This window comes from Jaculus jaculus, chromosome 19, assembly GCF_020740685.1.
Source record: "Jaculus jaculus isolate mJacJac1 chromosome 19, mJacJac1.mat.Y.cur, whole genome shotgun sequence".
NCBI classification, from domain to species: Eukaryota; Metazoa; Chordata; class Mammalia; order Rodentia; family Dipodidae; genus Jaculus; species Jaculus jaculus.
Genome location: NC_059120.1, coordinates 37,412,725 through 37,427,163, shown reverse-complemented (window position 1 = coordinate 37,427,163; position 14,439 = coordinate 37,412,725). Strand labels below are relative to the sequence as shown.

Below are 14,439 nucleotides of genomic sequence, written 5' to 3'. Positions count from 1 at the left end.
ATGGAGAAGCAGAAGCCGTTCACGCTGTTCGTGCCACCCCGACTGAGCAGTCAGGTGTCGGCCGTGAAGCCGCAGACCCTGGGCGGGGAGTCCAGCTACTTCAAGGTAGCCACCACGGCCTGCTTGAACTTCGCGCGGTCCGTGGCAGCCAACACGTGCTCTACCTACGAATTTTATTTTTTATTTTTTGGTTTTTCGAGGTAGGGTTTCACTTTAGGCCGGGCTGACCTGGAATTCACTGCTTAGTCCCAGGGTGGCCTCGAACTCACAGTGATCCTCGCTACCTCTGCCTCCCGAGTGCGAGGACTAAAGGCGCGTGCCACCACGCCCCGCTCCCACGAATTTAGAATAGCGCCACTAAACTGGAATAATTGTGTGTAGGCCACATTGATTTCTAAAAGTACAGTCGCTGCCGACATGGAAATCTTGAGTACTTAGTAGGATCCGCTCATTTAAAGTTTCCTCTGACGTTTGTAAGGAGAAAATACAAGGATTAATTAAGAATTTTACCAAGGAAAATTAGTGCATTTTGGACAAATGGGTGATAGTGACAGAGCTTCAGGTTTTCACTTGGAGCTTTAAAGTAAGATAAAGATGAAAATTCAGGGATGGAGAGATGGTGTAGCGGTTAAGGCGCTTGCCTGTGAAGCCCAAGGTCGCAAGTTCAGTTCCCCAGGACCCACATAAGCCAGATGCTTAAGGTGGCGCATGTGTCTGGAGTTCCTTTGCAGTGGCCAGAGGCCCTGGCAGGGCATTCTATTTCTATCTGTCTCTTCCACTCCCTCCTCCTTTCTTCTCTCAAATAAATAAATTTAAAAAAAAAAATGACGAAAATTCACTTACATAGAAAAGCTGTCACTGAAAAAGGAAATTTACCAGGTCTCTGAGGTGAAACAGAAAGAACTTTTTGTGTTGTTAATTTTCATGTGGTACTTTATGTGTAAGGTAGAACCTTGCTTTTTTTTTTTTTTTTTTTTTTTTTTTTTTGCAAGGTAGTGCTTTACTATAGCACAGGCTGACATGGAACTCACTTCCAGTCTGGCCTCAAACTCACAGTGATCTTCCTATCTCTGCCTTCCAAATGCTGGGATTAAAGGCATGTGCTGCCATGCCTGGCTACAATTAAAAAAATATTTATTTATTTGCAAGCAAAGAGAGACAGACAGAGAGAGAGAGAAAGAGAGAGGGAGAGAGAGAGAAAATGAAAATGAGAAAGAATTGGTACACCAGGGCCTCTAGCCACTTCAAATAAACTCCAGATGTATACACCATGGGTACTGGGGAATGGGACCTGGGTCCTTAGGCTTTGTGGTTTCGCAAAGCCACCTCTCCAGACTGCAATTAATTTATATATTTAAAATATTTTTAAAAAATTTTATTTATTTGGGGGGCAGAGAGAATATCGGTGTGCAAGGGCCTCCAGCCACTGTAAACAAACTCTAGACACATGTGCCATCTTGTGCATTTGGCTTATGTGGGTCCTGGGGAATCAAACCTGCGTCCTTTGGCTTTGCTGGGAAGTGCCTTAACTGCTAAGCCATCCCTCCAGCCCCTATAATTACTATTTTTATATGCTGTTGACTTTTTTTTTTTAATCTTAAGATGTATTTTATTTATTTATTTATGAGAGAGAGAGAGAGAGAGAGAGAATTGCCACACCAGGGCCTCTAGCCACCACAAATGAACTCCAGACGCATGTGCCACATGTGCATGTGGCTTATGTGGGACCTGGAGAATTGAACCTGGGTCCTTAGGCTTTGCAAGCATGTGCCTTCACCGCTAAGCCATCTCTCTAGCCCTATGCTGTTGACTTTTTATAGCTGTTATAGCCAAGATATATTATTAAATGCTGTTCAATGGAGATATTTATTTTATTTTTATTTATTTTTTTCTGAGAGAGAGAGAGAGAGAGAGATAGATAGATATGGAAGGAAGGAGGAAGATAAAGATAGAAAGAATGAGAGAATGGACACGCCAGGGCTTTTAGCTACTGCAAACACACTCGAGATGCATGTGCCACCTTGTGCATCTGGCTTACATGAGTCCTGGGGAATTGAACCATGGTCCTTTGGCTTTGCAGGCAAGTACCTTAACCACTAAGCAATCTCTCCAGCCCAATAATTAAATAAAATATATTTTATTTTTATTTATTTGAGAGAGAAACAGGGAGAGAAAGAGGCAGATAGAGAAAATGGGCGTGCCAGGTCCTCCAAACACTGCAAGTGAACCCCAGACACATGCACCACCATGTGCATTTGCCTTATGTAGCTAATTGGGAATTGAATATAGGTTGTTAGGCTTCACAGGCAAGCATTTTAATCACTAAACCATTTCTCCAGCCAAGAGATAATTTTTTTAAAAGAATTTTATTTGCACAGGTGTGTTCATATAAGTCTGTATATGACAGAGTCTCTTGCTGCTGCAAATGCCAGAAGCTTGCACCACTTTATTTTTGTGTCTGGCTTTATGTGGGTGCGAGGGAATTGAGTCCATGCCAGTGAAAGCAAGTGCTTTTAGCCAGTGAGCCATCTTCCCTGTCCCTTAACAAAGACAATTCTCAATTTCATTGGAGGGAATATCTTGGTGAAATTATAGACTACTAATTAAAATAATATTCTTAAGTACCTATAGAGCTTCAGTTAAATAATTAGAAATGTAACATTGTTGCAATCAAAAGCATTTAATTTTAAATACTGTATGTACATCATAGGCTTTATTAGAGTGATTCTCTCCCTCCCCCTTCCTTCCTTCCTTCCTTCCTTCCTTCCTCTTCCTTTCCCTTCCTCTTCCCTTCCTCCCTCCCACTTCCTTTATTTATTTATTTATTATTATTTAAGAGAGAGGGAGGAGAGAGGAGAGACAGAAATAGGCAGGTAGAGAGAGAGAGTGAGAGAATGGGCACACCAGCACCTCCAGCCATCGCAAACTCCAGATGTGTGTGCCCCCTTGTGCATCTGGCATATGTGGGTTCTGGGGAGTTGAATCTGGGTCCTTTGGCTTTGCAGGCCAGTGCCTAAACCACTCAGCCATCTCTCCAGCACCACCTCCTTTTTTTTTTTTTTTTTTTTTTAAAGGAGGGATCTCAATTCTAGTCCAGGCTGACCTGGAACTTTGTAGCGCAGACTGGCTTTTTACTCACAGAGATCATACCACCTCAGCCTCCTGAGTGCTGGGAATATAGGCAGGATCCACCATACCTGGTAACAGTGGCTTAAGTGGATGTATATTCTATGTTTGTGTATTACATGGCTAAGTATCAAATTGGTATTGGACAGAATATTTAAGAATATTTTTTTACTTTCAGACTTTTAACAAATGTACAGAAGATGACACTGGTTTTCCATTTGCAATTTCTAATTTCTCAAAAAATGGGGACAACATTGATTCAGGTAGGACTAGATAAGTAGCATATCAGTTTACAAAGAAACATTTTATTACACACATTGCCAAATACTGAAAATGAAAATGCAATACAAGCATATATATATCCTTGACATTAAAACTGTAATAGTATAAAATAAGATATTTGCATATTGCATATCAGTTGTTTTGTGTCTTACAGATCCTGCTTTACAAAAACAGAACTTTTTGCCCATGATTGAGCAGGTCAGTTAACACATAGAGTGTATAAATATACTGTTAGTATTGCGTTGCTTATGTTTTAAAAGTATTTTTATTTGCAAGCAGTAAGAGAGAATATGAATGAATGAATGAATGTGAGTGCAGCCGCAAACAAACCCCAGATACCTGTTCTTCTTTGAGCATGTGGCTTTATATGGGTAATTAAACCTGGCCTGACAGGATTTGCAAGCAAGTACTTTTAATTGCTGAGCCATCTCGCCGGATTTTGAATTTCTTATTTGAAGAAGGAAATATCTCTTTAGTTGTGGGATTAATACTCTTATATATTTTATTATCATTTGGAAGCTCTCAAAAATATTCTTTTTCCTTTTGAAACCATATGGCATACTTAAAAATATTAAGTAACTATATTATTTTTAAGCAGAAAACTTGTACTTTCTTCTTCTTCTTTTTTTTTTTTTCGAGGTAGGGTCTCACTCTAGCTCAGACTGTCCTGGAATCCTTTACTTTCTTATATCTTCAGCACAAACTCTCAAAAACATTGGCTCTCTTGGCATACACAATGGCCAACTGAGGGTTTAGTTTGATGGCATCTGTGAACAAATCAGTGGCTTTCTGAAGCTCACCATCATTTAGGGGTTCAATAGAAGCCCCTTTCTTTTCATTTGCTTGATCCATCATCTCTTCAGTTATTTCTACATTTTCATTTCTCCTTTCTTGAGTGTCTGGTTTAAGTACACCTTCATTATTGATTTCTAGATCACTGTCCTTGCTGGATGGCTCCTCTGTCTTTATGTTTTCCTCTGTCTTGCTATTTTTTTTTCCTTAATATTTTCTTCTGATTTAGTTTTGTGAGTAGCAGGTGGCACTTTACCTCCCATGCAGTCCACCCACTCCCACAGGAAATGCATTTCCTTGCTGTGCAGGACACTCAGGTTCTGCTTACATATGTTCATGAAGGTCTGGAGCTCATTCACCTTATGGGGATCCATAGTCAGGAAGCAGTGGGTAGTGGTGGTTGAGCTTGCAGCCTGATACCAAGGCCCCAGCTGCCCTGAGACCCAACACCCTAGAACCTCCTCAAAAATATACCTTTAATCTCAGCACTTAGGAGGCAGAGGTAGGAGGACTGCCATGAGTTTGAGGCCACCCTGAGACAACATAGTGAATTCCAGGTCAGCCTGGGCTAGAGTGAAATCCTACTCGAAAAAAAAGTATTTATTCATTCATATATTCTTACAGAAACATTCATTCCTCCCCCCCCCCCCCAGGTTGCTAATTCTGGCAGTTGCCACTATCAGGAAGGTCTAAAAGACTCTGATTTTGAGGTAAGGTAACTCATACTAAACCTCTTATAAGTGAAATGCCATATATTGTTTGTATATATTAATTCAAGTTTCCAGAGGATTAATGTTTTAAAATAAATTCTCTTAAAATCTTTCATTTGGTGATTCTGGGGATTGAACCCAAATAAAGTACTCTACCATAGAGATACATTGACAGTTTTTTTTCTCTTAAAGTTCTTTCCCTCTTAAAGTTAGGCTTCTGTATTTTCCTTGATAGTAAAAGCAAATAGCTCTTTAAGGAAAATTTAATTTTAAATTATAAACATCAAGAATAGAAGAGGGGAGATGGATACAATGTGTGAGAAAGCCAAGAATCATGCCTGTATTTTAAAAAACAAACTTAAAAAAATTTTTTTCAAGGTAGGATCTTATTCTAGCCCAGGTTGATCTGAATTCACCATGTAGTCTCCGGGTAGCCTTGAAGTCACAGAGATCCTCCTGCCTCAGCCTCCCCAGTGCTGGGATTAAAGGCTTGTGCCACCATGCTCGACTTTCAATATTGATTTTTATTCAGTCAAGTAACATCAGTAAATCAGTAGTATTAGTAAAGTAGCTAATACTACCCTGATAGTTTAAAAGCATTAATTCTTCTAGAGCAGAAATTGAATAGTGAGTTGGTAAATGGATATTTTTGTAGATTTATATGTATTTGGTTAGGTTTTATTAAAATTTTTAAAAATTATTTTTTGGAAACTTATTTTAATAGAATTCAGAGCCAATGAGCAGACTATATTCAAGGCTATATAAAGAAGCAGAAAAAATCAAAAAGTGGAAAGTGAGTATAGAAGCTGAACTGAAGCAGAAAGAAAATAAGGTGCAAGAAAGCAGAAAGATAATTGAAGCACAGCGAAAAGCCATTCAAGAATTGCAGGTATAATGGAGTTATAAATGTTGCATAGTAAATGTGTTGATTGAAAATAGAGGATTATTTTAAGTTAAATTGGGTTAATTTTGTTCATGAGATAGGATTAAAACATTCTTTTTGAATTTTTAAAAAATATTTCTATTTATTTGGGAGAGAGAGAGAGAGAAAGATTGGGCACACTAGGGCCTCCAGCCACTACAAATGAACTCCAGATGCATGTGCCCCCTTATGCATCTGGCTTATGTGGGTCCTGGAGAATTGAACCAGGATCCTTTAGCTTTGCAGACAAATGCCTTAACCATTAAGCAATCTCTCTAGCCCTCTTTTTTTTTTTTTTTTTGGATTTTTGAGGTAGGGTCTCGCTGATTTGCAATTCACTATATAGTCTCAGGTTGGCCTCAAACTCACAGTAATTCTTCTACTTCTGCCTGCCAAGTGTTGGATTGAAGGTGTGTATTACAATGTCCCACTTAAATTTATTTATGAGCTGTACTGTATGAACAAATTGCATGTTGCTACTTCCCCCTTGTGTTACCTTCTTATATACCTTCTCCCCCATCCTCATTCACTGAGGGCCCTCCTCTGTGGGGTTTTTGGTATTCACTGTGGGATTATGAATGCATCAGTCAGTCAGAGGCAGAGACAGGAGGATCACCATGAGTTTGAGGCCAGCCTGTGACTACGTAGTTAATTCCAGGTCAGCCTGGGCCAGAGTGAGAGCCTACCTTGAAAACCAAAAACCCAAAACAAACAAACTATGTATGTATGTATGTATGTATGTATGTATGTATGTATGTATGTATGTATATGTGTGTGTGTGTGTGTATAAATATATAGTTTAAAAAGAAAGAATGAGAATGTAAATGTGAATGAGAATGTGAATAAATGAATGAATATGGGCATGTCATGGTCTCTTATGCTGCAAATGAACTCCAGGTACTTGCTCTACTTTGTGCATCTGATTTTCCTTGGGTCCCGGGGAACTGGACCCAGACTTGCAAGCTTTCCAAGCAGGCACTTTGAACTGCTGAGTCATTTCCCCAGCCCCCTTCCTCAATTTCTTTATTTTTTCATATTTTTGGTATAGGCTGGCCTTGAACTACTGATTTGACTTCTTTCACCTCCCAAGGAGATAAATATTCTTATGGGAAATACATAATCTGTGGGAAAAGTTCCTTTTTATGTAAAAAGAAGTATTATAGATTACTATAAAAAGCTAGTAAGGGGCTGGAGAGGTGGCTTAGCAGTTAAGTGCTTGCCTGTGAAGCCTAAAGAGCATTGTTCGAGGATCCATTCCCCAGTACCATGTAAGCCAGATGCACAAGGTGGAGCATGCATCTGGAGTTCGTTTGCAGTGGCTGGAGGCCCTGATGTGCCTATTCTCTCTCTATCTGCCTCTTTCTCTCTCTGCCTGTCACTCTCAAATAAATAAGTAAAAATAAACAAAAAAATTTAAAAAAAGCTAGTAAAAAAAAACTGCTTAATGAATATACTGATTTGTTTTGCTAAGTGAAATGTAATGAACTGTTTTCTGTTCTGTAAACTAGTTTGAAAATGAAAAAGTAAGTTTGAAATTAGAAGAGGAAATTCAAGAAAATAAAGATTTAATAAAAGAGTAAGTAATAATTTAATGACTTATAAATTTATTTTTTATTTCTAATATTAAAAGTTTTCAAACCTTTATTGAGAATTTACAATATTAATAATAATTTCTACCTAAGTGCTGGGGAAAAGTGCAAATATACCCATACTACATTTTTAGGTTTGGCAGACTATAGTCATTGATGAATAACTTCTTATTTTTTGAAAGATAATCTGAAAATTCTGTATGTGGAACTGCCTTTATATATTGTCCATTTTTCTTTTTCTTTTTTTGAGGGGGGGCTCACATTTATTTGCTTTTATTTATTTTGTTGTGAACCTAGAGGTGCACACATGGTAGGCCAACACTCTACCATTAAGCTACATTCCCCAGCCCTTATCTGTTTTTATTTTTCTAATTTCTTTATTTTTATTGACAACTTCCTTAATTGTAGATAATAACTTATGGTAATTCCTTCTCTCCTCCCACTTTCCACTTTGAAACTCCATTCTCCATCATACCCCTTTCCCCTCTCAATCATTTTATCTTTTATTTTGATGTCATCATCTTTTCCTCCTATTATAATGGTCTTGTGTAGGTAATGTCATGGATATCCAGGCCATTTTGTGTCTGGAGGAGCTCGTTGTAAGGAGTCTTAGTCTTCTTTTGGCTCTTATGTTCTTTCCACCACCTCTTCTCCAGTGGACCCTGAGCCTTGAAAGGTGTAATAGAGATAGTTCAGTGCTGAGCACTCCTCTGTCACTTCTTCCCAGCACCATGATGCCTTCTGAATCATCCCAAGGTCACTGCCATTTGAAAAGAGAAGCTTCTCTAACCAAACGTGAGAGCAGCATTCCTATATGGGTATGAACATTAAGAGAAGTACTTACTAGGCATTTTGGTGAACACAGTGTATACATTTAGCCATACGCCAGCAGAAATTACACCCCTAGGGCTCATGAGTACCCCTGTTATAGGTTTTCAGTATCATGGATTTATTCCCTCCCATGGAGCAGGCCTCCAGTCCAGTTAGAGGGCAGTTAGTTTCCCCCACAGCAGACATGCCACTATTGCACCCATTGGCTCATTTGGCCTGGCTGGCAAAATTTAAGGCTTATATAGTGTCTTCTGTTGAGTATCTCCACTGGTGATTTCTCTCTCTCCCATTGAACTGCATGCAGTGTAGCTTTTCCAGTTTTCTATCAGCTGGTCTACAAGGAGGAGGTTTTCAGCTCAGCTCCAGCAGGATTTCTCAGTGACCTTGCAGCCTAAGTATGTGGTGTCTTCAGCAATAGGGTCTTACCATTGATTTCTGATGGGAAACAGAGCCTTGGCAGTGGCCTGTAATGTTTTGGGTGCATCAGTGACCTCTCTGGCCAACAACTCACTGGAAGGTATCCCATCTCTGGAACTGAAAGTTTTCTAGTAACAATCTATGGTTTCTGGATGTTCCATTGTCCAAAAAAATAGGTTTCCATATGAGTTATTTATATCCTCTTAGATTTTGAATAGCCCTACCTTCACCTTTCCTTTACTCATTCTCTTCCCATGACCTCACTTAGACCTTTTTACCCCCATTAATCTGTTCTTCTACTTACATATATACAATACCATCCTATTAAGTCCCCCTCCCTCCCTTTCTATTCCTTTTATATCCTCTTTCTAGGTTACTGGCTACTGAGTTTTATTCCTACTCACATAGCAGTCCAGTCATTTGTAGCTAGGCTCCACATATGAGAGAGAACATGTGATGTTTGGCTTTCTGGGTATTGTTCATTTTTCTGTTTCAGTACTGTCCTAGAAACAACATTTGCAAAATAGAGGTGAAAGTTTCAAAATTGATTCTCATTCTCAAATACCTATTTTTGCCAATGTAACAATTCATTTCTACTGAAAAATTATTAAGTTAGAAAAAATAAACCTAATTACCATTTATGTTGGCAATTTCAGCAAGACAGCTAGGTCTTATTAACACAGTGAATAGCTACTGAGAAAGTTACTTTGTTTTGTTTTGAAGGAACTGTGACTTTACATAGAGGGAAGCAGTTACTGAATTATCTTTGCTAATACCACGGTCATTCCACTTTTTTTTTGATATAATTACTAATGTTTGATACATGATATACAGTCTTTAAAAGTTTCTTTAAAATTAAAAACTTGTTACTACATATTTCATAATTTATATATGTGATTGTGGTTTGTGATCAGATTACACTTAGGCAAGTTTTTTCCTTCATTTCAGGAATAATGCTACAAGGCATTTATGTAATCTACTCAAAGAAACCTGTGCTAGATCTGCAGAAAAGACAAAGAAATGTAAATATTTTCCTTGTTTTATCAATTCATTATTTATCTAATGGTAGAGATAGAAGAAGTTACCTTTTTAGTGTTAGGAACTAACTTTGATTTCAGTAAGTTTTAAGTATTTTGAACTTTTTTTATGGAAGTCATAACTAGATTTTCTGTTTTTGAAAGGTAATATTTAAAGAAGCATATACTTGGTCTATCAATTACTATGCTGTTTCTGGGAGAAAATATCCAATCAGAAGCAGCTTAGGGAAGAAAAAGTTTATTGGCTTATATTTTTGAGGGGAAGTCTCTCATGGTGGGAAAAACATGAGGGCCTGAGCAGGTTGTATCACATCTTCACATTAGCAGGGATGAATTAAAGAGAGCAAGAATGGCAAGTGGGGCTGGAATGTAACATGGCTAGGGCCACACACCAGGGTACACCTCTTTTAGCAAGATTTCACCTTCTAAAAGTTTCACAACCTTCCTGAATAGCACCACAAAGTGCGGATTAAGTAGTCAAGCACGTGAATCTATGGGGACATTTTACTAGTACAGTTGGCATTTGTAATTAATCCTCATTCCCTTTAAAGTGTGATTCTAAGACTAAACTTTCTTTTTGTGTCTGGAACAACCAGGAAATTGAATCAAGAATAAGCCGGGCATGGTGGCGCACACCTTTAATCCCAGCACTTGGGAGGCAGAGGTAGGAGGATTGCCTTGAGTTCGAGGCCACCCTGAGACTCCATAGTGAATTCTAGGTTAGCCTGGGCTAGACTGAGACCCTACCTCGAAAAACCAAAAAAAAAAAAAAAAAAAAGAATAAGATTCATAACCATGTCCATAATAACAAATACCAGTGGAGGGTTGGGCTGAAGGCATGGTGCAATCCCAACACTGTATAATGATGTTTGGGTCAATAATTGACTTCATAATGGAGCTGAAAATTTTCTTCCAGTGATGTCTTTGTAACATTGTAGTGAAATGTAGTTTGTAAGTGATGCTATTGTCAACACATCTCCTGTACTGCCAGTTTTATAAAAGTATACTACATGCAGTTACTACTTAATTCTTGATAATGGAAAAGTATATTACTATTTTTTAACTTACTGTAGTATATATTTTTAAAATTATTTATTTATTTATTTATTTGAGAGCAACAGACACAGAGAGAAAGACAGATAGAGGGAGAGAGAGAGAATGGGTGTGCCAGGCCTTGGTGTGCCCATTCTGTCTCTTTCTCTCTGTCTCAAATAAGAATAAATAAATAAATAATAGAAATCTAATTTTTAATGTTTAATCTTCCTTTTTCTTCTTTTTTTAATTGACAACTTCCATAATTATAGACAGTAGGACAATAGACCATGGTAATTCCCTCCCCCCACACTTTCCCCTTTACAACTCTACTCTTTATCATAACCTTTCCCCCTCTTGGTCAGTCTCTCTTTTATTTAGATGTCATCATCTTTCCCTCTTATTATGATGGTCTTGTGTAGATAGTGTCAGGCACAGTGAGGTCATGGATATCCAGTCCATTTTGTGTCTGGAAGAGTGCATTGTAGGGATTCCTACCTTTCCTTTATCTCTTACATTCTTTTTGCCACCTCTTCTATAATAGATCCTGAGCCTTGTAAGGTGTGATAGAGAAGTTTAAGTGCTGAGCACTCCTTTGTCACTTTTCAGCACTATGGTGCCTTCTGAGTCATGCCAAAGTCACTTCCATCTGAAAACAGAAGCTTCTCTTACCAAAAGTGAGAGGAGCATAAATATATAGGTAAGAACATTAAAAGAACTGGTTATTGGGCAGTTTGTTGAGCATAGTATATACATTTAGGCAGACACCAGTAGATGTTACATTCCAAGGGCTCATGACTTCCCCCTTCCTAGGTTTTCAGTATCAGGCATATATTCCCTCCCACGGAGTGGGCCTCTAGTCCAATTAGAGGGTGATTGGTTCCCCCCATAACAGACATGCCACTTTTGCACCCAGTGGTGCTGAGATCAAAGGTGTGCACCACTGTGTCTGGCTTCAAGGTAGTTTTCATTTGCATTTCTCTGATGGCTAAGAATGTAGAACTTGTTTTTAGATGCTTATATGCCATCTGTATTTCTTCTTTTGAGAACTCTCTATTTAGTTCCATAGCGCATTTTTAATTGGGTTGTTTGACTTCTTAATGTTTTTTTTTTTTTTGAATTCTTTGTATATTCTGGATATTCATCCTCTGTCACATATATAGCTGGCAAAGATTTTCTCCCATTTTGTAGGTTGCTTCTTTGCTCTATTCATAGTGTCCTTTGCTGTATAAAAGTTTTGTAATTTCATGAGGCCCGGTGGCTGATTAGTGATTTTATTTCCTGATTCCTATATTCAGAAAGTCTTTGCCTATACCAATGTGTTGAAGGGTTTCCCCTAATTTTTCCTTTTGCAGTTTCAGAGTTTTGGGGTCTGATACTAAGGTCTTTGATCCATTTGGTCTTGATTTTTGTGCATGGAGAGATCTGTTTCCATCCTTTTACAGATACATATCCAGTTTTCCCAGCACCGTTTGTTGAAGAGGCTGTCTTTTCTTCAATGAGTATTTTTGGCTTTTTTATTTTTTGTTTTTTCAAGGTATGGTCTCACTCGAGCCCAGGCTGACCTGGAATTCACTATTTGTCTCAGGGTGGCCTTGAATTCATGGTGATCCTCCTACCTCTTGACTCCCTAGTGCTGGGATTAAAGGCATATACCACCATGCCTGGCTAATTTTTTTTTTTAAGCTAGGGTCTTACTCTTGCCCAGGCTGACCTGGAATTAACTATGTAGTCTCAGGGTGGGCTCGAACTCTTGACAATTCTCCTGTGTCCTGAGTGCTGGGATTAAAGGCATGCCCCACCACACATGGCTATTTTTGGCATTTTTGTTGTAGATCAGGTGGCTATAGCTGCCCGGACTTACATCTGGGTTCCCTATTCTTTTCCATTGATTTACATGTCTGTTTTTGTGCCAGTACCATGCTGTTTTTGTTACTATGGTTCTGTAATACAGATTAAAGTCAGGTTTGGTGATACTACCAGCCTCATTTTTGTTGCTCAGAATTGTTTTACATATTCAAGGTTTTTTGTGCTTCGAAATGGATTTTGGGATTGTTTTTTCTATTTCCTTGAAGAATGCCAGTAAAATTTTGATTGGTATTGCATTAAATAGTGTAGATTACTTTTGGGAAGACTGCCATTTTCACAATAATTGATTCTTCCAATCCAAGAACAAGGGATGTCTTTACATTTCGTAGCATCTTCTGCAATTTCTTTCTTTTTTTTTTTTAAATATTTATTTTATTTTATTATTTATTTATTTATTTGAGAGTGACAGACACAGAGAGAAAGACAGATGGAGGGAGAGAGAGAGAATGGGTGCACCAGGGCTTCCAGCCTCTGCAAACGAACTCCAGACGCATGCGCCCCCTTGTGCATCTGGCTAACGTGGGACCTGGGGAACCGAGCCTCGAACCGGGGTCCTTAGGCTTCACAGGCAAGCGCTTAACCGCTAAGCCATCTCTCCAGCCCTCTTCTGCAATTTCTGTCTTAAACATTTTAAAGTTTTTATTATAGAGATTCTTTACCTCCTTGGTTAGGTATTTTATTTTTTTGATGCAGTTGTGAGTGGGAGAGATTCCCTGATTTCATCCTCTATTTGTTGTTAGCATTTAGGAAGGCTACTGATTTTTGTTTGTTTATTTTGTATCCTGCTATATTGCTATAAGTATTTATCAGCTCTAACAGTTTGCTGGTAGAGTCTTTAGGGTCCTTTATGTATAGAATCATATCATCTGCAAATAATAACTTGATCTCTTCCTTTCTAATTTGTATCCCTTTTATGTGTATCTCTTGCCTTATTGCTATGGCTAAGACATCCAGTACTATATTAAATATAAGTAGGGACAGTGGAGTGGACACCCTTGTCTTGTTCCTAATTTTAGTGGAAAAGCTTCAGGTTTTTCTCCATTTAGTATTATGTTGGCTGTATATTTATCATAAATTGCCTTTATTATGTTGAGATATGTTCATTCTATTCCCAGTTTCTGTAGGACTTTCATCATGAAGGGATGATGGATTTTGTTAAATGCTTTTGCAGCATGTAATGATATGATCGTGTGATTTTTGTCCTTCAGTCCATGTATATAGTGTATTACATTTATTTATTTGTGTATGTTGAACCGTCCCTGGGATAAAGCCTACTTGATTGGGGTGAATGATATTTTCTTGTATTTTGTTTGCCAGTATTTTGTTGAGAATTTTTGCATGTATTGTTCATGAGGGAGATTGGTGTGTCATTTTCTTTTTATGTTCTGTCTTTGTCTGGTTTGTTTGCTATCAGTGTGATGCTGGCTTCATAGAAGGAGTTTGGTAGGTTTCCTTCCTGTTCTATTTTATAGGAAAGTTTGAGAAGCAGTGGTATTAGTTCTTCTATGAAGGCCTGGTAAAATTCACCAATGCATCCATCTGGGTCTAGACTTTTTTAGTTGGGACATGTTTTTGATAACTGCCTGGATCTCCATACTTGTTACAGGTATATTTAAGTGACTAATCTCATCTTGATTTAATTTTGGTAGGTCATATAAATCAAGAAAATCATCTATTTCTTTCAGATTTTCAAACTTTGTGGAGTATATGTTCTTATAGTATGTCCCTGTGTTTTTTTGAATTTCTCTGGGTTCCTTTTTCATCTCTAATTTTTTTTTCTTGTTTCTTTTTTGAGGTAGGGTCTCACTCTAGTCCATGCTGATCTGGAATTC

The 14,439-nt window shown here is 38.2% G+C and overlaps 1 protein-coding gene across 1 annotated transcript in view; it reads left to right on the top strand.

The window, feature by feature from the left end:
* Sycp1 (synaptonemal complex protein 1) overlaps positions 1-14,439 on the top strand; it is a 130,565-nt gene continuing 116,126 nt past the window's right edge. The window contains exons 1-7 of the mRNA XM_004667535.2: positions 1-105; positions 3,305-3,389; positions 3,563-3,606; positions 4,854-4,910; positions 5,635-5,799; positions 7,341-7,408; positions 9,618-9,691. Of these exons, the coding sequence (XP_004667592.2) occupies positions 1-105; positions 3,305-3,389; positions 3,563-3,606; positions 4,854-4,910; positions 5,635-5,799; positions 7,341-7,408; positions 9,618-9,691 (598 nt within the window). The remainder of the gene's footprint in view (positions 106-3,304; positions 3,390-3,562; positions 3,607-4,853; positions 4,911-5,634; positions 5,800-7,340; positions 7,409-9,617; positions 9,692-14,439) is intronic.